The 25,489-nt window shown below is 44.8% G+C and overlaps 1 protein-coding gene across 1 annotated transcript in view; it reads right to left on the bottom strand.

Moving 5' to 3' along the window:
- Positions 1-25,489, bottom strand: part of pigk (phosphatidylinositol glycan anchor biosynthesis, class K) — a 133,285-nt gene that overhangs the window by 43,589 nt on the left and 64,207 nt on the right. The window contains exon 10 of the mRNA XM_080195161.1: positions 16,880-16,955. Coding sequence (XP_080051287.1) covers positions 16,880-16,955 — 76 coding nt within the window. The remainder of the gene's footprint in view (positions 1-16,879; positions 16,956-25,489) is intronic.

Raw genomic sequence — 25,489 nt, 5'->3', positions numbered from 1 at the left:
TATAAGGGTGGCCTTACCAATGTCTTGTACAACTTCAACAAGACATTCCAACTCCTGTATTCAATGTTCTCACCAATGAAACCAACCATCCCGAATGCCTTCTTCGCCACTCTGTCCACCTGTGACTCCACTTTCAAGGAGCTATGAACATGTACCCCTAGATCTCTTTGTTTTGTAACTCTCCCCAGTGCCCCACCATTAACTGAGTAAGTCCTGCCCTGGTTCAATCTACCAAAATGCATCACCTCACATTTGTCTAAATTAAACGCCATCTGCCATTCGTCAGCCGACTGGCCCAGTTGATCAAGATCCCATTGCAATTAGGGACAACTTTCTTCACTGTCCACTATGCCACCAACCTTAGTGTCATCTGCAAACTTACTAACATGCCTCCTATATTATCATCCACATCATTAATATAACTGACAAATAACGGTGGACCTAGCACTGATCCCTGAAGCACACCGCTGGTCACAGGCCTCCAGCTTGAAAAACAACTCTCCACAACCACCCTTTGTCTTCTGTCAAGAAGCCAATTTTGTATCCATTTAGATACCTCACCCTGAATCCCGTGAGATTTAATCTTATGCAACAGCCTACCATGCAATACCTTATCAAAGGCCTTGCTAAAGTCCAAGTAGACAACATTATCCGCATTGCCCTCATCTACCTTCTTGGTTACTCCTTCAAAAAACTCAATCAAATTTGTGAGACATGATTTTCCATTCACAAAGCCATGCTGACTGTCCCTAATCAGTCCTTGCATCTCTAAATGCCTGTAGATCCTATCTTCAAAATACCTTCCAAAAAATTTACCCACCACAGATGTGAGGCTCACTGGCCTGTAGTTCCCAGGCTTTTCCCTGCAGCTCTTTTTAAACAAAGGCACAACATTTGCCACTCTCCAATCTTCAGGCAATTCACCCGTGACTATCGATGATTCAAATATCTCGGCTAGGCGACCCACAGTTTCCTCCCTAGCCTCCCACAATGTCCTGGGATACATTTGATCAGGTCCCAGGAATTCATCTATCTTAATGCGCTTTAAGACTTCCAGCATCTCCTTCTCTGTAATATGTACACTCCTCAAGACATCATTATTTATTTCCCCAAGTTCTCTAACATCCATGCTTTTCTCAACAGTAAATACTGATCAGAAATATTCACTTAGAATCTCATCCATCTCTTGTGGATCCGCACATAGATGACCTTGTTGATCCTTAAGAGGCCCTACGCTCTCCCTTTTGCCCTTTATGTATTTGTAGAAGCTCTTTGGATTCTTTGAGAATATTTCAGCTTTTCAGTACTTTCGAAGTGTAGTCACTTGCTATGTAAAAAATGTGGGAAACAAATTGCGCATAGCAAGCACCCAGAAACAGCAGCGGGATAATGACCAGATAATCTGTTCTTGACATCAATGAATCTCTACAGTGCAGAAGAGGCCATTTGGTCCATTGATTCTGCACTAACTCTCTGACAGAGTATCTAGGGCCCTTTCCCTACCCTATCCCCTAACCCCACACATTCCCCATGGCTAATCCATCTAAGCTTTCACCTTTCTTGATTCCGTGCCAATGCATTTACCCCTAGAGGGCACAGCCTCAAGATAAGGGGAGGGAGCAGTTTGGAACGGAGTTGAGGAGGAACTTCTTCACTCAAAGGGTGGTGAATCTCTGGAATTCTCTGCCCGTTGATGTGGTGGAGGCTGCCTCGCTAAATATATTTAAGACACGGGTAGATAGCTTTTTGGTAGGCAAGGGAATTAAGGGTTATGGGGAGAAAGCGGGAAAGTGGAACTGATCCACTTCAGATCAGCCATGATCTTATTGAATGGCGGGGCAGGCTTGAAGGGCTAGATGGCCTACTCCTGCTCCTATTTCTTATGTTCTTATGTTCCCTCTTACTTCCCCTCTGCACAGAATTTTAGGCATTTTCTAGTTTGACTGCATGTTGCTGTCCTTGCAAAGGATTGTACTTTGACGGGGTTAACATTTTGTAATCCATGGGGCTTCTTGTTCAAGTCACTCAGTCACATACCAGCGCTCCATTAAGATTGCCCATGCCATTCCAATCATGAAGCTTCGTCCCTTCATCATATTCAATTATTCTGAAGAGGTGAACAGCCTATTGGTCCAGGACAAGTTTAGCCACGGGATGATGGTAGAATAGTAGTTTCACTGGACTGGGCATTCAGACGCTCTTGAGACCTGGGTTCAAATCCCATCATGGCAAGCAGTGGAATTCAAACACAATTAAATAAAATGTGGTATTTTTGAAAGGTACTCATAAAAAGCATCTGGATCACAGGTAAGGAAATCGACCATTTTTACCTGGTCTGGCCTATAGGTGACTCCAGACCAAAGGCAATTATTAAAATGACTGAACAAGTCGCTCAGTTTGACTTGGGGTAGGAAACAATTGCGACTCCCATCAAAAACTAAATATAAAATACTTCCTGATTTTGAAAAAAAACAGGTGCACATTTATTTATACAATCTCAGGACATTCCAAAATGCTACAGACAAGTAGTATTTTTGAAGGGTAGTCACAGTTTCTATGTAGGAAATATGGGAACCAATCTATGCACAGTAAGCTCCCAGAAATAGTGATAATGATGAGACAATCTGTTCTTGACATCATTGAATCCCTACAGTGCAAAGAGGTCATTTGGTCCATCCAGTCTGCACCAACTCTGCCAGGGTATCTTACCTAAGCACTCTCCCCTGCCCTACCCCCTAATCCCACACATTCACCATGGCTAATCCATCTAACCTACACATCTTGGGACACTTGTGCCAATTCAGCATGGCCAATTCATCTAACCTGCACATCTTTGAACTGTGGGAGGAAATCAGAGCACCCAGAGGAAACCCACGCAGACACAGGGAGAACATGCGAACTCCACAGACAGTGACCCAAGGCTGGAATTGAACCCGAGTGCCAGCACTGTAAGATGGCAGTGCTAACCATCTGCTTCATGTTTAAGGAATAAATACTGGCCAGGACCCCAGAGCAATCACGGGGAGGATGTGCAAATTCCACACAGACAATGACCCAAGCCAGGAATGGAACCCAGGTCCCTGGAGCTGTGAAGCAGCAGTGCTAAGAACTGTACTACCATGTCGCCCCAGAGTGAATCAAGACTCTGTCAGATCTTGGTGTGATGTTTCCTCACCTTACCTGGGCCTGTTCCTGGGAGCACGCAAGAAAGAATACTTTTCAGTGTATCCCAATACATGGAATCCCTACAGTACAGAAGGAGACCATTTGGCCCGTCCAGTCTGCACCAACAACAATCCTACCTATCACTGTAACTAACCCACATATTTACCCTGCTAACCCACTAAATTACACATCCCTGGACACAAAGGGGCAATTTAGCCTGGCCAATGCGCCAGGCCTGCACATCTTTGGAGTGTGGGAGGAAATCGGAGCATCCAGAAGAAACCCACACAGACACAGGGGGGATGTGCAAACTCCACACAGCCAGTGATCCAAGCCGGAATTGAACCTGGGTTCCTGGAGCTGTGAGGCAGCAGTGCCACCATGCCGTCCCTACAATGCGACAATAATAAATCAAATCCCCCGTTATCTCTCATTCCTGCATTGAAGTCTTTCTCTTTGACCAAGTTTTTGGTCATCTTGCCTTAAAGCTCTTTATGTAGCTTGCTGTCAAATTTTGTTTGGTAACATTTGTGCTTCAAGATATTTTGTTCCATTAGAGGGGCTGCAAAAATCGGGGTTGGGGGGAAGCCAGTTGGAAACAAGTTCTGTTGTGTGGGTGGTTTGGGCATTACATTTGCTGGGTGAAAATTCGACCACTCCCTCACAGCACGGTGGGTGTACCTACACCTCAGGGACTGCAGCAATTTAAGAAAGCGGCTCAACAACACCTTGTCAAAGGCAATTAGGAATGGGCAATAAATGCTGGCCTAGCCAGGAATGCCCACATTGCATGAATGAGGAAGTGGGAATGGTGAGCACTTTCAAAGAGCTACCACAGATACAACAGGTCAAATGGCCTCCTGTACTCTGTGTTTCAATGATTTAAGCGACAGAAAAACAGCAAAACCTGTATCTCCAACTGCTCAAGTGAAAATAAAACAAAATTGCAAGGCTACTGTTCCGCCCAGGTGGCTCCAGGGTGCATTTTCATCCGAGATGAAACAAGGCCCGAGGTGATTCCATATACAAGTGAATGTTTATAAATCTCTTTCGCCGTCAGTGATATCTAACTGCACAGGCTTTTATGCATAATAACTTTTAAAACCAGCCTCCGGCAATGCTAATGACAAATGTGACTGTAATTTGCTGCTGCTAAAATTCGAATGTGATATGAAACCAAAGTTGCGATCCTAATCTATCATTAAGGGAAAAAAAGGTATTATTTCACAGTTGACAATTTAATAGTAATTATCTTTTTTCTCTTGTTAAGCTACTACTGCCCACGGCAGTGTGGGAAATTGGCAGTTAATTGCAATATAATTAGCTATTTAGACGAACTCTAAATCCTGACATTGTAAGCGCCATTCTTTTTAACCTGCTGACAACTTCAATTGAAACCTGCATGCTGTGGGGAAATAATTGAAGAATCTGAACTTGTTGTCCTTTGCAAGCACTCCAGTTTTAATTGTGCCCTTAATGCAACACAGTCCAGCAGAATGTATGTGAGACAAGACCCAGCGTGAAGTTAATAAATGGATGTGTTTATTGTGCATTTCTTCCTTCCTGTGAGCTTCTTCGCCCCACCATTAGAGACTGTACCTTCAGCTGTCTGGAGCCCAAGCTCTCCAATCCCTCCCTAATCCTCTTTGTCTCTCTCTCTCCCCTCCTTTAAACTACAGGATTGGGAGTTATTATGGTATTAAATGCCCATCTCTTGAAAGGGCAATTAAGAGTTAACCGCATTGCCGTGGATCTGAAGTCACAGTCATCGAGGTTTACAGCATGGAAACAGGCCCTTCAGCCCAACTTGTCCACGCTGCCCTTTTTTCTTAAACCACAAAGCTAATCACAATTGCCTATGTTTGGCCCATATTCCTCTATACCTATATTACCCATGTAACTGTATAAATGCTGTTTAAAAGACAAAATTGTACCCACCTCCACTACTACCTCTGGCAGCTTGTTCCAGACACTCATCACTCTCTGTGTGAAAAAATTTCCCTCTGGACACTTTTGTATCTCTCCCCTCTCACCTTAAACCCATGCTCTCTAGTTTTAGACTCCCCATACCTTTGGGAAAAGATATTGACTATCTGGCTGAACCTTCATTATTTTATAGATCTCCATAAGATCATCCTTCAATCTCCTACGTTCCAGGGAAAAAGTCCCTGTCTATCCAGCCTCTCTTTATAACTCAAACCATCAAGTTTAAACATAGCTTAAGTTTATTTATCAGTGTTTATTAGCAGGCTTATATTAATACTGCAATTACGTTAATCTGAAAATCCCTTAGTCGCCACACTCTGGCACCCGTTCGGTACACAGAGGGAGAATTTAACATGACCAATGCAGTTAACCAGCACATCTTTATGGGTGGAAACCAGAGCACCCGGAGGAAACCTACGCAGACACGGGAGAACACGCAGACTCCATGCAGAGTGTGGGAAGAGTCGGGAATTGAAACTAGGTCCTTGGCGCTGTACGGCAGCAGTGCTAGCCACCCAGCCACTGTACATCCCCACATGTGGCTTTCCTTCAGACTTATTCACCATACATTAGTGAACCAGATGGGTTTTTATGACAATTGTGATTTCATGATTCCAGATTTTTGCTAAATTTAAATTTCACAATCTGAAATGGCAGGATTTGAACATGGCACCTAAAAGCATTACTGTGGGTCGCTGGCCCATTGACAATACCACTACACCACCACCTCCCTTTCTAAACATAAGAACATAAAATGTTTTTATGTTTAGAAATCTAAAATGGCAGAAGTCCAAATATGTGCAGGTTAGGTTGAGTGGCCATAATAAATTGCCCCTTAATGTCAGGGGGATTGGGAGGGTAAATATGTGGTGTTAAGGGGATAGTACAGGACCTGGATAGGATTGCTGTCAGTGCAGGCTTGATGGGCCAAATGGCTTCATTCTGCACCGTAGATTCTATGATCCTATGAAGATTGGTTTAAGGAAAGAAAACTGAGATTGGACATAAAGATTATTATCAGGCTGTAACTGTCTGGGTGCCAGGAGGATCAGGGCTAGGGCCTCTGCTATTTAATGTACATATCAATGAAGGAATGGAGTGAAATGTATCCAACGCAAAGCTAGATGAGAAAGTGAGCTGTGGGAAGAGCACAAACAATCTGCGAAGGAGCAGAGACAGGTTAGGTGAGTGAGCAGGAAGGAAGCAAGTCACCGGCCTTTTAACTGGTTCATTAGATTTTCCATCCTGCCTGCGGTGATTCCCATAGAGAGCAGGACCACAGAAACAGGCCATTGAGCTTGGTGCTTCATTGTGATCCCAAGGGAGTGTGCTGCACTGACAGGCCTCGTTTTCCAATCTGATTAACGCACACATTCCCATCACACTGAAGAGTAGGAGGGTTTTTCCTGTTGTTCCGGCCAATCTGAATCCTTCAAACAACATTACCAAAACGACTTACCATGTCATGTGCTTCTGCTTTTAAAGGGACTTTACTGTGTGTAAACTGACAACAGCACTAAGGCCAAAAGAACTTGCACTTATCTCGTTACCTACTTTCACTATCCCAGAGCATCACGGTGGCACGGTAGTTAGCACTGCTGCCTCACAGCACCAGGGACACAGGTTCAATTCCAGCTTTGGCTCACTGTCTGTGTGGAGTTTGCACATCCCTCCCGTATCTCCATGGGTTTCCTCCAGGTGCTCCGGTTTACTCCCACAGTCCAATAATGTGCAGGTTAGATGCATTGGCCGTGCTAAATTGCACCTTAGTGTCCCAGGATGTGTAGCTTAGGGGAATTGGCTATGGTAAATGCGCAGGGTTATGGGGAAAAGGGCTTTGGTATAACGGTCTTTTGGAGAATCAGTCAGACTCGATGGGCCAAATGGCCTCTTTCTGCATTGTCAGGATCCAATGGCATTCTCAGGACATCCCAAAGCGTTCCCCAGTCAGGGGTACTTCTGAAGTGTATTCACTGCTGTAATATAGGAAACACAGCAGCAATAGAAAATGTCACACGGCTCCATCAGTTTCCATTATTGATGAATCTACATTAATGCAATGAGCTGAACTTAAGATTGAAGAAAGCCTTCAGCCTGAAGGTGCCACGAAATGCAATTATATTCAACTGTCAAAACAGGCCCCAAATCTTATTAAATTCATTCACCCCTTCCAATTTATACAGAGATTTCTCTAAAGGCATCATTTCAAACTGTTAGCCAACCATTACTGAAGGAAAGACTGGCTCTTCTTAATAGTAAAATTATTTTTAGCTGCTGACAGAAAAGGATTAGCTGAATTAGGAACTAGGGAGTTGGGGGAGGGGAAGGGGGGGTCAATTAATTCTTTGGGGTCACCCAGTATTCCCACGACACAAGCTGGCTGATTAAATGTGCTCATATATCAGGAGCAGTCAAAAAATTCATTGTGTTCCCTGCGTTTTCCCAATGACTGGTATCCTGATGTTTCCAGATCAAGGCATCATGAGGTGGAACACATGATGGGCTTTTATTCTCTTTAATTATCACAAACAGGCTTACATTAACATTGCAATGAAGTTACTGTGAAAATCCATACTCCGGCACCTGTTCAGATACATAGAACATAGAACATAGAACATTACAGCGCAGAACAGGCCCTTCGGCCCACGATGTTGCGCCGACCAGTTACAAAAACAATGACCCACTAGCCTATACCAATCCCTTTTCGTCCATAAACCTATCCAGAGATCTCTTAAACGCCCCCAAACTAGACGCATCTACAACTGCAGCAGGCAGGGCATTCCAATCCCTCACCACCCGCTGGGTAAAGAACCTACCCCTGACATCCGTCCTGTAGCTACCCCCCCTTAATTTAAAGTCATGCCCCCTCGTGCTAGCTTTCTCCATCCGAGGAAAAAGGCTATCACTATCCACCCTATCTAAACCCCTAATCATCTTATATGTTTCAATAAGATCCCCTCTTAGCCGCCTTCTTCCCAACGAAAACAACCCTAGATCCCTCAGTCTCTCCTCATAGGACCTCCCCACCATACCAGGCAACATCCTAGTAAACCTCCTCTGCACCCTCTCCAACGCCTCCACATCCTTCTTGTAATGCGGGGACCAGAACTGCACACAGTACTCCAAGTGCGGCCGCACTAGAGTAGTGTACAGTTGCAACATTACACTGCGACTCCTAAATTCAATCCCCCTACCAATAAACGCCAAGACACCGTACGCCTTCTTGACAACCTTATCTACTTGATTCCCAACTTTCAGGGATCTATGTACACACACACCTAGATCCCTCTGTTCATCCACACTATTCAAAGTCCTCCCGTTAGCCCTATACTCGACACATCTGTTGCTCCTACCAAAGTGAATTACAGGGAGGATTTAGCACGGCCAATGCAGCTAACCAGTACGTCTTTCGGACTGTGGGAGGAAACTGGAGCACCCAGAGGAAACCCACGGAGGCACGGAGTGGGAAGAGAGGGGCTGGGACAGATGCTCTGTTGGACAATACGTGCAGGCTGAACGGCCTTCTTCTGCGCTGTGGAAATTCTATGATGGAAAGAATGTTTATGGTGGTAATACTAAAGAGTGGGCAATTTCTTCTTCAGTAACACCTGGAGGCTACAATACACTGGATGGGGTTGATTTTATGCATATCATTTCCATTGTATATTGTAACTATTCTTTACTCACTACTTTTGAGTGGTTAAATAGTCCTGCCATTTTTAGCAATATTCAAGTCCTGTATTAGCTGCTGGAGTACTGCACGCAGTTCAGGTCATCTCACTATGGGAAGGATGTGATAGCGCTAGAGGGGGTACAGAGGAGGTTCACCAGGATGTTGCCTGGATGGAGCATTTAAGCTACAAGGAAAGACTAGATAGGCTTAGATTGGTTCTTTTTTAGAGCAGAAAAGGCTAAGGGAGGACATGATTGAGATGTATAAGATTATGAGGGGTATGGACAGGGTGAATAGGAAGCAGCTGTTCCTCTTGGTTGAAGGCTCAATCACGAGGAGGCATAGTTTTAGGTTAAGGGACAGGAGATTCAGAAGAGATTTGAGAAAAAACCTTTTCACTCAGAGGGTGGTGGGAATCTGGAATGCGTTGTCTGGGAAGGTAGTGGAGTCGGGAAACCTTTAAAATATATTTAGATGAGCACTTGAAACATCATAACATTCAAGGCTATGGGACAAGCGTAGGAAAATGGGATTAGTGGGCCTTTAGAGGTAGATAATAAGTTCAGTACAAATACAGATCGTGAAAGTTGGGCTTCACAATCCTTCTGACCTTTTGGGTTTTAAGTAGGAGGTGTCAGAAAAGTTACCACAAGGATAATTGGCTTGTGGCAGCCAAGCATTCACAGTGACTTTGCTTCTTGATCCTTCAAAGTCAGCTCTTCCTATCATTGTGAAGCAGAATTCACCAAGTGTTGGATTGTTCACCCACTAATAGGGAATGTGAGTTGGCTTAGGCCATCATGAGACAGGTTAGTTTTACCCTACTGATGATAAAAGTGTTGTTGCAATAGTAATCCTATTATATGATATAGTGGCTAGCACTGTTGCTTCACAGCACCAGGGACCAGGGTTCGATTCCTGGCTTGGGTCACTGTCTGCGTGGAGTTTGCACATTCTCCCTGTGTCTGCAGGGGTTTCCTCCAGGTGCTCCGGTTTCCTCCCACAATCTGAAAGACGTGCTGGTTAGGTGCATTGGCCATGCTAAATTCTCCCTCGGTGTACCGAACAGGCGCCAGAGTGTGGCAACTAGGGGATTTTCACAGTAACTTCATTGCAATGTTAATGTAAGCCCATTTGTGACACTAATTAAAAAAAAAGACTAGGTATTTACTCAATAGACTGAAGGGACTTTTCTGCACTCTATTACAAACTATCAGAATCTCTCATTGTGTGAAGCCTCCCTCGCTTGATTGAAACGTAATTCTGAATTGTCCATTTATGTTGCTCATGTCAATTTAATGTTGGCAAGTGTGAGGTGGTCCACTTTGGTAGGAATAATGGTAGGAAGGACTATTACTTACGTGGCGAAAAACTGCAGCAGGCGACGGTGCAGAGGGACCTCGGGGTCCTTGTGCATGAGTCGCAAAAACCCAGCTTGCAGGTGCAGCAGGTGGTCAGGAAGGCGAATGGGATGCTGGCCTTCATAGCGAGGGGGATTGAATATAAAAGTAGGGAGGTCTTGCTGCAGCTGTATAGGGCATTGGTGAGGCCGCAGCTGGAGTACTGTGTGCAGTTTTGGGCGCCGCACCTGCGCAAAGATATTTTGGCCTTGGAGGGAGTGCAGAGGAGGTTTACTAGGCTGATACCAGAGTTGAGGGGGTTGAGCTATGAGGAGAGGCTGAATAAACTAGGCTTGTACTCGTTAGAGTTTAGAAGAATGAGGGGAGATCTCATTGAGATGTATAAGATGATGAATGGGATGGATAGGATAGAGGTGGAGAGACTCTTCCCGCTCAAAAAAGACAGTAGGACTAGGGGGCACAGCCTCAAGATAAAGGGGAGGCGGTTTAGAACGGAGTTGAGGAGGAACTTCTTCACTCAAAGGGTGGTGAATCTCTGGAATTCTCTGCCCGTTGAAGTGGTGGAGGCTGCCTCGCTAAATATTTTTAAGACGCGGGTTGATGGGTTTTTGATAAGAGAGGGGATTAAGGGTTATGGGGAGAGGGCGGGAAAGTGGAACTGAGCCACGACAGATCAGCCATGATCTTATTGAATGGCGGGGCAGGCTCGAAGGGCTAGATGGCCTACTCCTGCTCCTATTTCTTATGTTCTTATTATGTTCTAACAAAGTAATGGCTGGCATAACAGGGTAACACTATGTGACAATAACATTGTGTGACCAGGGTTAGAGGGAGTGAATGTTTAAGAATCTTCAAATTGGCTGCTATGCTTCCTACATCACCACAAATTGGCTGTAAAGCGCTTTGAGATATCCTTTATTCATAGAAGATGCTGCACAATGAAATCTTCCTTTTCTTCTAAGAAAATAATAGTGACTTTGAACCAAGACCATGTGGGCTAACTGCTCAAACTTAAACACTAACTATTGCACTAACTCTAACCTTGAGGAATCTGATGTATTTTTAAAAAAATATTTCTTCACAGGATGTAGGCGTTGCTGGCTGGCCAGCAATTCATTGCCTATCTCTAGTTACCATCGATTGATGGTAGAGTGTTGCCTTCCTGAATCGCTGCAGTCCATCATGGTGTAAGGGCACCCACAGAAGAGAATACCAGGATTTTGATCCAGTGACAGTTTGAAGTTTATTTATTAGTGTCACAATTAGGCTTACATTAACACCACAATGAAGTTACTGTGAAAATTCCGATAGGGTCCCCTGTCAAGGTGGTGTGCAACTGGGAGGGGAACTTGCAGGGGACGGTGCTTGTTAGGAATGGGTTGACAGACCTTCCAATTAAGTCCTAATTTGATGTCAGTTATTCAATAAAAGTCACTGATATATGAGAGGGCCACAGGTGTTGGTTGGTGGAGAATTGTGTGTGGAGTTGGATCAGTGAAATAAAGGTATTTTATGAAGAAGAAGGACTCGTGTCTCCTTCACTCTACAGTAATCGAGAGGCTCAAACAGTGCTCACATGTATTAACTGCCCTTGGTAAAAGTTGCGGCTTTAGGCAGATTGATTCTGTGGCAATAGCTGACTTGTGAACTCTTGTCATCAGTAAGTAGACGTGGCTATTTCTGCCAAGACAAACAGAGCGCCTTAAGACGATATGACCGGCAACTCCAATTTTTTGTTTGCAGAGAGGATTACGGCTTGTGTTCTATATAAACTACTGCTAGTTTATTAAACGAGGTGGGGAACTGTACTAAACAATCCAAGTAGCATTACGGTGTTAAAAGAATATTAATCGCATGTCCTGCTGACCCAAGGCTCAATAACATGTTTGGTAAAGTCGAACTAATTGAATGCCCCGGCTGAGACCCTTTAACCTGCTAGCACATCAAAAACCCCAGCCGGATGTAGCATCAGCTGGCAGCTTTTTAAGATTCCAAAAGCAAGGTTGCAACTTTGACACTGGGCTGCCCTGGATACACAGTTTAGTGCCATCTCCAATTCCCTGCGTGACACAGCAGCACAGTAACGGTGAGAACACCATTGAGCACGGCTCTGTAATTCATTACTATCTTCACTCTTGCTTATGAAAATATATTGACAACTCGCCTGGTCCGCTGTTCATTTCATTTACCGGATGATCCAGCCGTGAAGAGTGAATTTTCGGCAAGTGGCTCTTTCCAGCGGGTAGGGTCACTGGAAGCTGAAAGAGCCTCCGGGAGCCTCTGTCACACAAGATGTCTCAGATTTTCAATCTTCCATTTGCTGGGCAGACAAATTATTTTCCCTAAGGTGAAACTGTCAGTCAAAGACCTGGAAAGCCCCGGAGTCAACAGTTTCAAGTGGAAGCAAAAGCTTTAACGCATAATTTACATCAACCTACACCGATCCTGTAGACAGTAAAATCTATATCTGTCTTTAACGCCATTACCTCCTTGAAAGAAAGGCTTGCATTTCGAGAGCGACTCGTCACATCTTGGAGAAATAGACCAAAACAACTTCACATACAGTGGAATTACTGTAAAGTGCACTGACTGTTCCCATACGAGCAAATCCCTCTGCTTTTCAGGAAAACCTCCCCAAATCTTTCCTGACCCCACTCATCCATGCTCGGCAGGGTTTGGGCTTGGTTCCTCCTCTATCTCACCCCACCCCCACCACCCCTTTGCTATACTCACTGAAGCAGAGTTGGATTTCCTGGCACTATTCTCTTTACTACTTCTACGATTCATCTGGATTTAGTCAAACTGAACATCTGGCTGGTAATTTAACAGTCCCATAGTGATAGGGAGGTCGTGGTGTAGTGGTATCGTTGCTGCACTAGTAATCCAGATACCCAGGGTGATGTTCTGGGAACCTGGGTTCAAATCCTGCCAAGGCAGATAGTGACATGTGAACTCAATAAAAAATCTGGAATTACAAGTCTGTTAGTGACCATGAACACAGTCAAAAGTCAGACTTTTTACTGTGTTTACCCCAGTCCAACGCCAGCATATCCACATAATAACCATGAAACCACTGTTGATTGTTGTAAAAATCCATCTGGTTCACTAATGCCCTTCAGAGAAGGAAATCTGCCGTCTCTGCCCGGTCTGGCCTACATGTGGTTGACTCTTAAAAATGCCCTCAGGGATGGCAATAAATGCTGGCCCAGCCAACGACATCCACTTCCCATGAACAAATAAAAAAAGATTTGAGCCAATCCCCATTTTCTTTTAACCAGGCAGACATGTTAGAGGTGCAGTTTGATGAGGCTTGCACTAATAGAAACATAGAAACTAGAAGGAGGAATAGGCCATTCGGCCCTTCGAGTCTGCTCCACCACTCATTTTGATCATGGCTGTCATTAAATTCAATATCTTGACCCCTCCCCTTCCTCCCATATCCCTTGATCCCTTTAGCCCCAAAACTATATCTAATTTCTTCTTGAAATCAGACAACGTTTTGGCCTCAACTGCATTCTGTGATAGTGAATTCCAAGCTTTCACCACCCTTTGGGCAAAGAAATCTCTCCTAACCTCAGTTCTAAAAGGTTTATCCCTTATTCTCAAACTATGATCCCTAGTTCTGGACTCCTCCCACCATTGGGAATATTCTTTCTGCATCTACACTGTCTAACCCTGTTGAATTTTATAAGTTTCAATGAGATCCCCTCTCACTCTTCTAAACTCCAAGGAATATAATCCTCACCAATTTAGTCTCGCCTCATATGACAGACCTGTCATGCCAGGAATCAGCCTGGTAAACCTTCGCTATACTCCCTTTATAGCAAGGGCATTCTTCCTCAGACAAGAATACCAAAACTGCACACAATATTCCAGGTATGGCCATATGAACGCTCTATACAACTGCACAAAAACATCTCTATCTCTATACTCAAATCCTCTTGCCTTCTTTATTACCCACTATACCTGTGCACTTACTTTCAGCAACTGATGCACAAGGACACCAAGATCTCACTGAGTATCCACCTCTCTCAATTTACATCCATTCAAGTAATAATCTGTCTTCCTATTATTGCTACCAAAGTGGATAACCTCACATTTATCCATCTGCCTTGCGTATGCCCAATCACTCAGCCTGTCTGAATCATGCTGAAGCATCTCTGCATTCTCCTCACAGCTCATCCTCCCACCGAACTTTGTATCATCTGTAAGTCTGGAGATATTACATTCAGTTCCCTCTTCCAGTTCATTAATATATCATGTGAACAGTTGGGGTCCTCGCACAGATCCCTGCAGAACCCCTCTAGTCACTGCCTGCCAATCAGAAAAGGGCCAACTCTTTGCTTCCTATCTGCTAACCAGCTTTCTAACCATGTCAAAACACAATCCCATATGCTTTAACTTTATATAGTAGTCTGTTATGTAAGACCTTGTCAAAAGCCTTCTGAAAGTCTAAATAAGTTACATCCATTGGTTCTCCTCGGCCGACTCTAGTAGTTACATCCTGAAAGAATTCCAGTAGATTCATCAAGCATGATTTCCCTTTTGTAAATGCCTGATCCAAAAGTGTCAATCATGCTTCAGAGAAACCGTCACCTTGGTGAAGTGGCAGAAATTCAGCAAGCGTCGCATTCACAGTGACTGGATAAACATACACTTAATCTGCTTCGAGCAACCATATCAGAGGGAGGAATGCTGGTCCCGGAACAGGGGCTAAAGGGATCCAGGGATATGGGAGGACGAGGGGGAATCAGGATATTGAATTTGATGATCAGCCATGCTCACAGATCAGCCACAGCATAGAAGGAGGCCACTCGGCTCACTGTATCTGTGCTGGCTCTCTGCGAGAGCGATTCGTCAGGTGCCGCTCCTCTGTATTTATCCGATAGCTCTGAAGATCGTGATCTAATTCTCTGACAATACAACACTCCCGCAGTGCTGCATTTAAGGGTCAAGCTAAATGCTCCTATCTCTGGAGTGGGACAAGAATTCACAAACTTTGAAATTGGTGGCGTTCTGGCCTTTGATTTCAAACAGTGGCAAAGGCAACCTGGAATTAGCAATGGCTCAGAGGTTGCTTTCTGACTGTGACGGTACTGTGCCTTTAAGAAATGTACTTTAAGTATGTTTCTTTGCAGGATTTTGTCAGCACTGTGTCGTCTGCAGCTGATGTCCTCTAATTATTACTGGAGCACTATAATGGACATCATGCAGATTTTAATGTGGACTAATGCAGTATTCTGGGGTTTAATGGTCCTTTGAAAATTGCTGAGTGGAGCCTGATTGAGGTTGACTGAAAGGTCAGGTGAAATGTCTGTGCACAGCTACTTTTTTCCCACAGAAAATGGGCGACACAGTGGCACAGTGGTTAGCACTGTTGCCTCACAGCGCCAGGGATCTGGTTTCAATTCCCAGCTTGGGTCACTGTGTGGAGTTTGCACATTCTCCTCGTGTCTGCATGGATTTCCTCTGGGTGCTCCGGTTTCCTCCCACATTCCAAAGATATGCAGGTGAGGTGTATTGGCCATGCTAAATTGCCCTTTGGTGTCCCAGGATCATAGGTTAGAGGGATCAGCAGGGTAAATATATGGCATTATGGGTATAGGGCCTACGTGGGATTGTTGTCAGTGCAAACACGATGGGCCAAATGGCCTATTTCTGCACAGTAAGGATTCTAGGATTCTAGAAAATTCCAGTCTTTACTTTCATTTTTCAATTGCACCTCGAAGTGGGAAGGAGCGACAGTGCTTTTTCCCTCTCTCCGGAGTTGGAGTTTCTGGCCTGGGTTTTTTCACTCCCCTGGGGCAGAAGGTTGTGGGTTCAAGCCACACTCCAGGGTACATATTCTCAGCCGACACTCACAGTGCAGACCCGAGTGAATCCTTCCCGTGAGATGTAGCGGACAGAAACGATCCCACGGCACTTTCTTGATGGAAGGGGAGCAGGGGAGTTATCGTGGATATCCTGGAAGGCAGTTCTATCCGGGTTAGTGTGCAAGAGCGATTGTTAACCGGTCATGAGGACACACCAATGATTGCTTAAAGCAATGCTTCACCGATGTGGCAAGTATGCAAATCTGATCGAACGGAACCCAAGCACGCAATTGCAGGGAAGATAGGTAGCGATTTTGGAGGCAACAGCACGTTCAATAACTTCACAGAAGAAAGGGAGATTGAAGATAGAAACTAGAAACAGGAGTAGGCCATTTAGCCCTTCGAGTCTGCCCTGCCACTCATCTTGGTCATGGCTGATCATCAAATTCAATATCCTGATTCCCCCCCTTCCTCCCATATCCCTGGGTCCCTTTAGCCCCAAGAGCTATATCTAATTTTTCTCTTGAAATCAGACAATGTTTTTGGCCTCAACTACTTTCTGTGATAATGAATTCCACACATTCACCACCCTCTGGGTGAAGAAATGGGTAGTAATTTGCAAGGACGAAGGATCTTTAAGGTTCTCCCAGAGCAGTGAAGCAGGCAGACCAGACCTAGTTTCCAGCTCTATTTCTCAATCCGCTGTGCAGAAAGAAAAATCAATCACACATAAATATAGCAGCTTCAACCCATCATCACAAGCCTCTTAAAAAAGTTATGCGCATGATGTGCAAAAACAGAACCCTTTTCGGGGAATGGATGGGCCCTGGAGTTAAATGAGCCTCTGCAACAGCATTTAAAGAGTGAGGGTTTAATCATACCTGATGAATTATCTGTGCCACGGCAAGTTGGTCCACATATTTCAGCGTTGGAGTCGCCTGGCTTTCTGTAAAGTAGCTAAAAATAAACACAGAAGTTTTACAAATCATTCATTAACAAACCGCGGCAGCAATTAAAGCCCAAGGTTCGAAACGAAAATGATGGAGTTCCCAAGTAACAAGGCCCTAATGTGAAACGATCTCCAAATCAGCAATGCTGCTCAAACGAGGCAACAAGATAGCTGGCATGGGGTAAGGAAGTTATATTATTTATCTAGGATGGCACGGTGGCACATTGGTTAGCACTGCTGCCTCAAAGCGCCAGTGACCCAGGTTCAATTCCCAGCTTGGGTCACTGTCTGTGTGGACATTCTCCCTGTATCTGCGTGGGTTTCCTCCGGGTTCCTCCCATGGTCCAAAGATGTGTAGGTAGGTGGATTAGCCATTGGCCCCTTAGTGTCAGGGGGACTAGGCGGAGTAAATGCATAGGGTTGTGGGGATAGGGCCTGAGTGGGATTGTGGTCTGTGTAGACTCGATGGGCCGAATGGCCTCCTTCTGCACTGTAAGGATTCTATGATTCTATATACTAATGTGGAGGTTGGGGGTTAGGGCACACAACATGGTGGTCATTTTGGGTGGTAAAGAAATGGTTTTATTTTGCATCTAGAAGTTGCTGAGGGAGCAGTGTTAATGGATATGCCCTCTGTATCCAAGGGAAATGTCTCCAGTAGTCAGAGATGCATGTTGATTGGGGGAGTGGGGTGCAATAAGAAGACAGGACATGGGGAGATCCAAGGTGTCAGCCAGGGGCTTGGAAGAGCATTTCTGTGGTTCACAAGGAAACAGAAAAAAACACAATCAAATGTACTTCCCATCTCGGCCTGTCTTCAGAGCCTGTGGCCCTGGCAAAGTGAGCATCTGGCACCAAGTACATGTTAAAAGTCTTAGCGAGGTCGAATGGTATCACCTTGGGTCTGCCATTCGATGAAACTCTCACCTGCCCAAGGGAAAGGTGTGGGGAAAATGACCCAAGCTGGGAAAAGAACCTGATCATGAATCCCAGATACCCTGCTCTTGTCGGGTATATTGGCAAAGGAGAAGGGTGGTAGCTTGGTGGAGATGAGGGGGTGGGGGGGGGGGGGGGGGGGTTGTTGGAGGAGGTGTTTGGCATGAGCTATGCCAACTAGCACATATTCTGTTCCCCAGCGGCAATCACATGGACAAAAATCCCTTCACAAATTTAACACAAGTGCACAAAAAATATGAGGAGGCCATTCGATCGCTTGAGCCTGCTCCACTACTCAGTGAGAACAAAGCACAGTACAGCATAGGAACAGGCCCTTCGGCCCACCAAGTCTGTGCTACCACAGATGCCTCTCTAATATTTTCTTGCCTCAATGTGGCCCATATCCCTCTATTCCCTGCCTATTCATGTATCCATCCAGATGCCTCCTGAACGTTGTTGTGGAACCTGCTTCCACCATCTGCTCCGGCAGCACGTTCCAGGTATTCACCACCCACTGTGTGAAAAGCTTGCCCCTCCCATCTCTTTTAAACTTTCCCCCCTCACCTTAAACCAATCCCCCCGAGTAATTGATCCTTTGACTCTGGGAAAAAGATTCTGACTATCCATTCTATCCAAGCCTGTCATAATCTTGTAAACCTCTACCAGGTCCCCCCTGATCCTCCAACACTCCAATCAAAACAATCCAAGTTTGTTCAATCTTTCTTCATAGTCTATATCCTCCAAACCAGACAACATCCTGGTAAATCTCTTCTGCACCCTTTCCAATGCATCAACATTCTTTTGCAACTGTGGCGACCTGAACTATACACAATATTCCAAATGTGGCCTAATCAAAGCTAATCAAACCCAAATCAAATGTGGCCTAATCAGCTGCAACATGATTTTCCAATTCCTATACTCAATGTCCTGACCAATGAAGGCCAGCACGTCATATTTCTTCTTGACCACCTTGTCCACCAGTGTTGCCACCTTCAGGAAACTGTGGATCCACATGCCTAGATCCCTCCGTATGCTAATGTTTCTAAGGGCTCTCCCATTTATGTATACTTTCCTTCTGCAGTAGATCTTCCAAATCGCATCATATTTGTCCAGTTAAATTCCATCTTTCGGCCCAGCCGATTTATATCCTGCTATATCCTCTGACAATCCTCCTCGCTATCCACTACTCCCCAGTTTTTACATCATCTGCAAATTTACTCACCAAATCACCTACCTTTTCCTCCAAAGCATTTATATATATTACAAGCAACAGCATTGTGGAACACCACCTGTCACAGACCTCCAGTTAGAAAAGTATCTTTCCACTGCTACTCTTTGCTTCCTATGCCCAAGCCAGTTTTGTATCCATTTTACCAGCTCACCTTGGATCCCATATGAGGAACCTTATCAAAGGCTTTATTAAAGTCCATGTGTACAACGTCCACTGCCCTACCCTGGTCAATTTTTTTTGTCACTTCCTCAAAGAACTCAATCAAGTTTGTGAGGCACGACCTCCCCTTCACAAAACCATGCTGGCTATCGCTAAAAAGCCTATTCTCTTCCAAATGTGGATTCCAAGATGGCGCCAGAGCAAGGCAACATTTTGCAAGAGGTGCCCAGCATACCTTCTAATTTTATATTTTACTCCTGTTCAACGCTTCTAAAATTTAATTCTAACACTTTTACATTCTGCACTTTCCTGTTTCCTTCTCTATGAACAGTGTGCTTTGTCTGTATAGACAATACTTTTCACTGTGTCTTAGTACATGTGACAATAATAAATTAAATCAAATCAAACTCTGTCCGTAAGAATCTTCTCCAATAATTTCCCCACCACTGATGTAAGGCTCACAGGCCTATAATTGCCCAGATTGTCTCTTCTGCTCTTCTTCAGCAGAGGAACAATGTCAACTGCAGAAAGAATGCAATTACTTGTCTCTGTCATATAGGCATTCTCCTCAGGTTAAGACAAATAAACTGGCAAGGAAGTAATTCTGCTGATCCATTAGAAAGTGGCATTACTCGAATATCTTCTGGGTATTTCATAGAATCCCTACAGCGCAGAAGCATTTAGCCTATCGTGTCTGCACCAACCACAATCCCACTCAGGCCCATAACCCAATGGATTTACTCCCTAACATTTAGGGGCAATTTTGCATGGCCAATCCGCCTAACCTCGCACATCTTTGGACTGTGGGAGGAAACCGGAGCACCCGAAAGAAATTCCACACAGTGACCTGAAGCTGGAATTGAACCCGGGTCCCTGACTCTGTGAGGCAGCAGTGCTAACCGCTGTGCCACCTTGCTGCCCCATTGGCCATGCTAAATTCTCTCTTGGTGTACCCGAACTGGCCCAGAGTATGGCAACTGGGGGATTTTCACAGTAACTTTATTGCAGCATTAATATAAGCCTACTTGTGACACCAATAAATAAAACTGTAAAAAAGACAGATATTGTAGGTATCAATGGAAATGGGTGTAGTGGGGAAAATGGCATTGAGGTCGAACTGTTTGCATGGCAAAGTGGGGCTGAGTGGCCTACTTCTCCAATTTTCAATGTTCTGGTTCAATTTTCGCAGTAAACCTGCAGTGACAAAGAAGGAAGAGATCAATGCAGCTGTTGCCCGCCAATGCTGATAGTTAAAAATGAGCTCTCTGTAACATCTACTGAAACAACACACCACCAAGCTCCCAGTGCAAACCCAGGACTTAATTCTCTTTCTGGCAGCTGATGTTACTGTGGATCTGCTATCGTCTGCGAGAGATGAGAACCCAGTTTATTCCAAATGCACCTTCCCCAGTTCCTATCTCTTCACTGCACCTTTGAATTTACTTCCTTTTTTTCTCAAAAAAGAGAGAGATGTCTGGTAACAAATCACCACAGGTAATTAAATCGCTCTTCTTGCTGCATGCAGCATACAGCCCTGTTTCATGCAGCTTTATAAAGCGTTATTCATGATTCATCCAGGTAAAAACTGGAGCTCATTACATTTTCCCCCACAAGCTCACACATTAGCCAGTTACATTGACTGATGGGAGAATTGTGCACTTTATATTAAAAACACGCACAGAAGATCACCACATCTTTGTCACGGAGTGGTTTATGGCTCTGTCCCTTTTCATAAGCCTCGTTTTACTTTGGTGCCTGTTTCTGGGCTCCCGTTTACGAAACGCACGGGCATAAGCATTTAAACAAAAAAGACTTTTATTGGAGGAGGCAATGCCATGCATTCCTGTCCCAAGTTCAGGCTGCAAGGTAGAGGCTGGTGTCTGGGACCAGAACTGCGAGCACAACTGGAGCTCCCAATGCATACTTCATCAGAACATTGAAAATTGGAGAAGTAGGCCACTCGGCCCCACTTTGCCATTCAAACAGGTTGACCTCAATGCCATTTTCCCAATACATCCATTTCCATTGACACCTACAATATCTGGGTTATTTTTAAAGTTTTATTTATTGGTGTCACAAATAGGCTTACATTAACGCTGCAATGAAGTTACTGTGAAAATCCCTTAATCGTCACACTCTGGCATCTGTTTGGGTACACTGAGGGAGAATCTAGCATGGCCAATGCAGCTAACCAGCACATCTTTCGGTCTGTGGGAGGAAACCCATGCAGACACAGGGAGAACGTGCAGGCTCTGTGCAGGCAGTGACCCAAGCCGGGAATTGAACCTGGATCCCTGGCGCTGCGAGGCAGCAGTGCTAACCACTGTGTCACGCAATCGATATCCATCTCAAACATGCTCAATGACTGAGCCTCCATAGCTATCCGGCATAGGGAATTCCAAAGATTCATTGCCCTTAGTGAAGGAATTCCTCCTCATTGTCCTTAAAGGCCTACTTCTTATTCTGAGGCTGTGTTCCCTAGTTCTAGACCACCCCCACTCCCCATCCCACACCCACAATCCCAGCCAAGGAAAACGTCCTTCCTGCATCTACCTAGTCGAACCCTAAGAATTGTACATGCTTCAATTAGGTCAGTCCCACCATCCCGGGAATCTGTTTGCTGAACGTTCACTGCAAGTATTTCCTTCCTTAGGTAAAGAGATCGCATTGGCACTCCAGGTGTGATCTCACAAGGCTCCAGACAATTTCAGCATAACATTTCCACTTCAACTCCTGTCACAATAGAGACCAACAAAACCATTTGTCTTCCTAATTGCTTGCTGCACATTTTCACAGAAGCTCACTCACGTAATGGCTTAAAACATTCAAATTCCTGCGTGGTAATGGATCTGTGGCTGTACCTGTTCAGCCCACTACATTACGAGCTGCATTTCAGTAGCACCTACAACTTCCCAAGGTGCACCAGAGGAACATTCTCAGGTTAGGCAGTTAGGCATCCATGCCACAGAAGGTGATCTAATGACAGAGGCTAAAACTTAGTCAAAGGTTTTGAGGAGCATCTTGAAGGGGGGAGAGAGAGGAATAGAATTTTATTTATTAGTGTGACAGGTAGGCTTGCATTAACGCTACAATGAAGTTATTGTGAAAATCCCCTCGTTGCCACACTCTGGGTACACTGAAGGAGAATTTAGCATGGCCAGTGCACCTAACCAGCACATCTTTGGACTATGGGAGGAAACCGGGGCACCCAGAGGAAACACACACAGACACAGGGAGAATTTGCAGACTCTTCACAGACCGTGACCCAAGCTGGGCATCGAACCCGGGTCCCTGGTGCTGAGAGGCAGCAGTGCTAACCACTGTGCCACCATGCCATTAAGGAATTCCAGAGCTTAAAGTTTCCCTGCTTGAAGGCACAGCTACTAATGAAAAAATAAAAGGTTGATTGATTAGTCACAAATAGGCTTACATTAACACTGCAATGAAGTTAATGTGAAAATCCCCTAGTCGCCACACTCTACTGCCTGTTTGGGTACACTAAGAACAGAAGAAATAGGAGCAGGAGTAGGCCATCTAGCCCTTCGAGCCTGCCCCGCCATCTAATAAGATCATGGCTGATCTGAAGTGAATCAGTTCCACTTTCCCGCTTTCTCCCCATAACCCTTAATTCCCTTGTCTATCAGAAATCTATCTACCGTGACTTAAATATATTCGACAAGGCAGCCTCCACCACTTCAATGGGCAGAGAATTCCAGAGATTCACCACCCTTTGAGTGAAGAAGTTCCTCCTCAACTCCGTTCTAAACTGCCCTCCCCTTATTTTGAGGCTGTGCCCTCTAGTCCTGCTATCCTTTCTAAGCGCGAAGAATCTCTCTACCTCTACCCTATCTTGCCCTTTCATTATCTTGTACGCCTCTATAAGATCCCCCCTCAGCCTTCTAAACTCTAACGAGTACAGACCCAGTCTATTCAATCTCTCTTCATAAGCTAACCCCCTCATCTCCGGTATCAGCCTGGTGAACCTTCTCTGTACTCCCTCCAAGGTCAATATATCCTTTCGCAAATACTAAGAGGCCATTTAGCATGGCCAACGTACCTAACCCAGCACATATTTTTACTGTGGGAGGAAACCGCAGGAAAGCCATGCAGACACAGGGACAACGTGCAGACTCTGCACAGACAGTGACCCAAGCCAGGAATCGAACCCGGATCCCTAGCACTGTGAGGTAGCAGTGCTAACCATTGTGCCACCGTGGCACAGAAAGATAAAGGGCATGCTGGTGCGGTGATGGGAGGATGTGAATACAAAGATGATCATTTTGAATTTGAATCAACAGAGCACAACAGATGAAATCAGAAGTGCCTACAGAGTGAAGCTGGTGATTAATTCCCTGCTTACGGAGAACCCATCCTTCAAAACACATCCGTCCTCTGAGTAGATTTTCTGTACAATTCCCAACAGCTCTTCTGGAGCTGGTTTGCGAATGTATTTGTTTTTGTTTTAAACTGCCAATAAATGTCATAGTGCTTAGACAGAGAAAAATGAATACTTTTAAGACCAACTGGAAGGTAAGAATTTAATCAGATGAGGTCATAAACTAGGATAACAAATGCTCAGAAGTCATACTGTAGTCGGGACTAATAAATTACAGTGCACACAAATCAGGAGCAACCAGCAGTTACATCGAGTGCCGATGACCGCCAAAGCTGATAAAAAAATCACATCGATATTATAAAGATCTCAAGCTGTGCGGTGGTACACTGGTATTGTCACTGGACTGGTAATCCAGAGACTCAAGGTAATGCTCTGAGTTCGAATCCCACCACAGCAGATGGTGAAATTTGAATTAAAAAAACAATCTGGAATTATAAAGTCCATTGGTGACCATGAAACCATTGTCAAAAAGCCATTTCGGAAAAACCCATCTGGTTCATTAATGATTTCCTTCAGGGAAGGAAATCTGCCATCATTACCTGGTCTGGCCCACATGTGACTCCACACCCACAGCAATGTGGCTGACTCGGAAATGCCACTTAGTTCAAGGGCAATTAGTGATGGGCAATAACTGCTGACCCAGTCACTGGTGCCCACATCCATGAATGAATAAAAAACACACTGGGCGGGATTTTACAGCCTCGCTCGGGTGAAACTGGAAATTCTCACCCGAGGTCAGTGAAGCTTTCTGTTGTCGGGCCATTGCCCGCTCTGATTCCATGTCAGGCGAGGTGATAGACTTCCAGCCAATGTGTAACTTACTTGTTGCTTGAAAACTTCGCAACAAATTCGGGGAGTTATGACAGGCTCCATACCCCACCCTGTGTGCCTTTTCTGAGTACATAATAGAATTCAGTGTCCAAGTAATCCTGCAGAACAAGCTCGAAACACAGAAGACAATGAATAACAATCAAAATGGTCTCTGAAGAAATTTTCTATGGATTATGCTCTTGCCCGAGTCAAAAGGTTATGAGTTCAAGACCCACTCCACAGACTTGAGCACAATTGCTAGGCTGATACTCCAGTGCAGTACTGAGGGAGTGCGCACTGTTAGAGGTAGAATCATAGAATCTTTACAATGCAGAAGAGGTCATTTGGCCCATCGGGTCTGTACTGGCTCTCTAACGGATTATTTTACTCAAGTCCTCTCCACGCCAGCAGTGTGCCTCAGGGATCAGTGCCGGGCCCACTGTTATTTGTCATTTATATTAATGATTTGGATGAGAACATAGACGGCATGGTTAGTAAGTTTGCAGATGACACCAAGGTTGGTGGCATCTTCAATTGCAGTGGGATCTTGATCAATTGGGCCAGCGGACTGACGAATGGCAGATGGAGTTTAATTTAAATAAGTGCGAAGTAATGCATTTTGGTAGATTGGACCAGGGCAGGACTTACTCAGTTAATGGTAGGGTGTTGGGGAGAGTTACAGAACAAAGAGATCTAAGGGTACATGTTCATAGCTCCTTGAAAGTGGAGTCACAGATGGACAGAGTGGTGAAGAAGGCATTCAGCATGCTTGGTTTCATCGATCAGAACACTGAATACAGCAGGTGGGATATCTTGTTGAAGTCGTACAAGACGTTAGTAAGGCCACACTTGGAATACTGTGTGCAATCTGGTCACCCTATTACAGAAAGAATATTATTAAACTAGAAAAAGTGCAGAAAAGGTTTACTAGGATGCTACCGGGACTTGATGGTTTGAGTTATAAGGAGAGGCTGGATAGACAGGAACGTTTTTCTCTGGCACGTAGGAAG

The sequence above is a fragment of the Carcharhinus amblyrhynchos genome, chromosome 9, assembly GCF_965287045.1.
Source record: "Carcharhinus amblyrhynchos chromosome 9, sCarAmb.v2.hapA, whole genome shotgun sequence".
Lineage (NCBI taxonomy): Eukaryota > Metazoa > Chordata > Chondrichthyes > Carcharhiniformes > Carcharhinidae > Carcharhinus > Carcharhinus amblyrhynchos.
The sequence above is the reverse complement of the archived record's forward strand: the minus strand, read 5'-3'. Positions and strand labels throughout refer to the sequence as shown.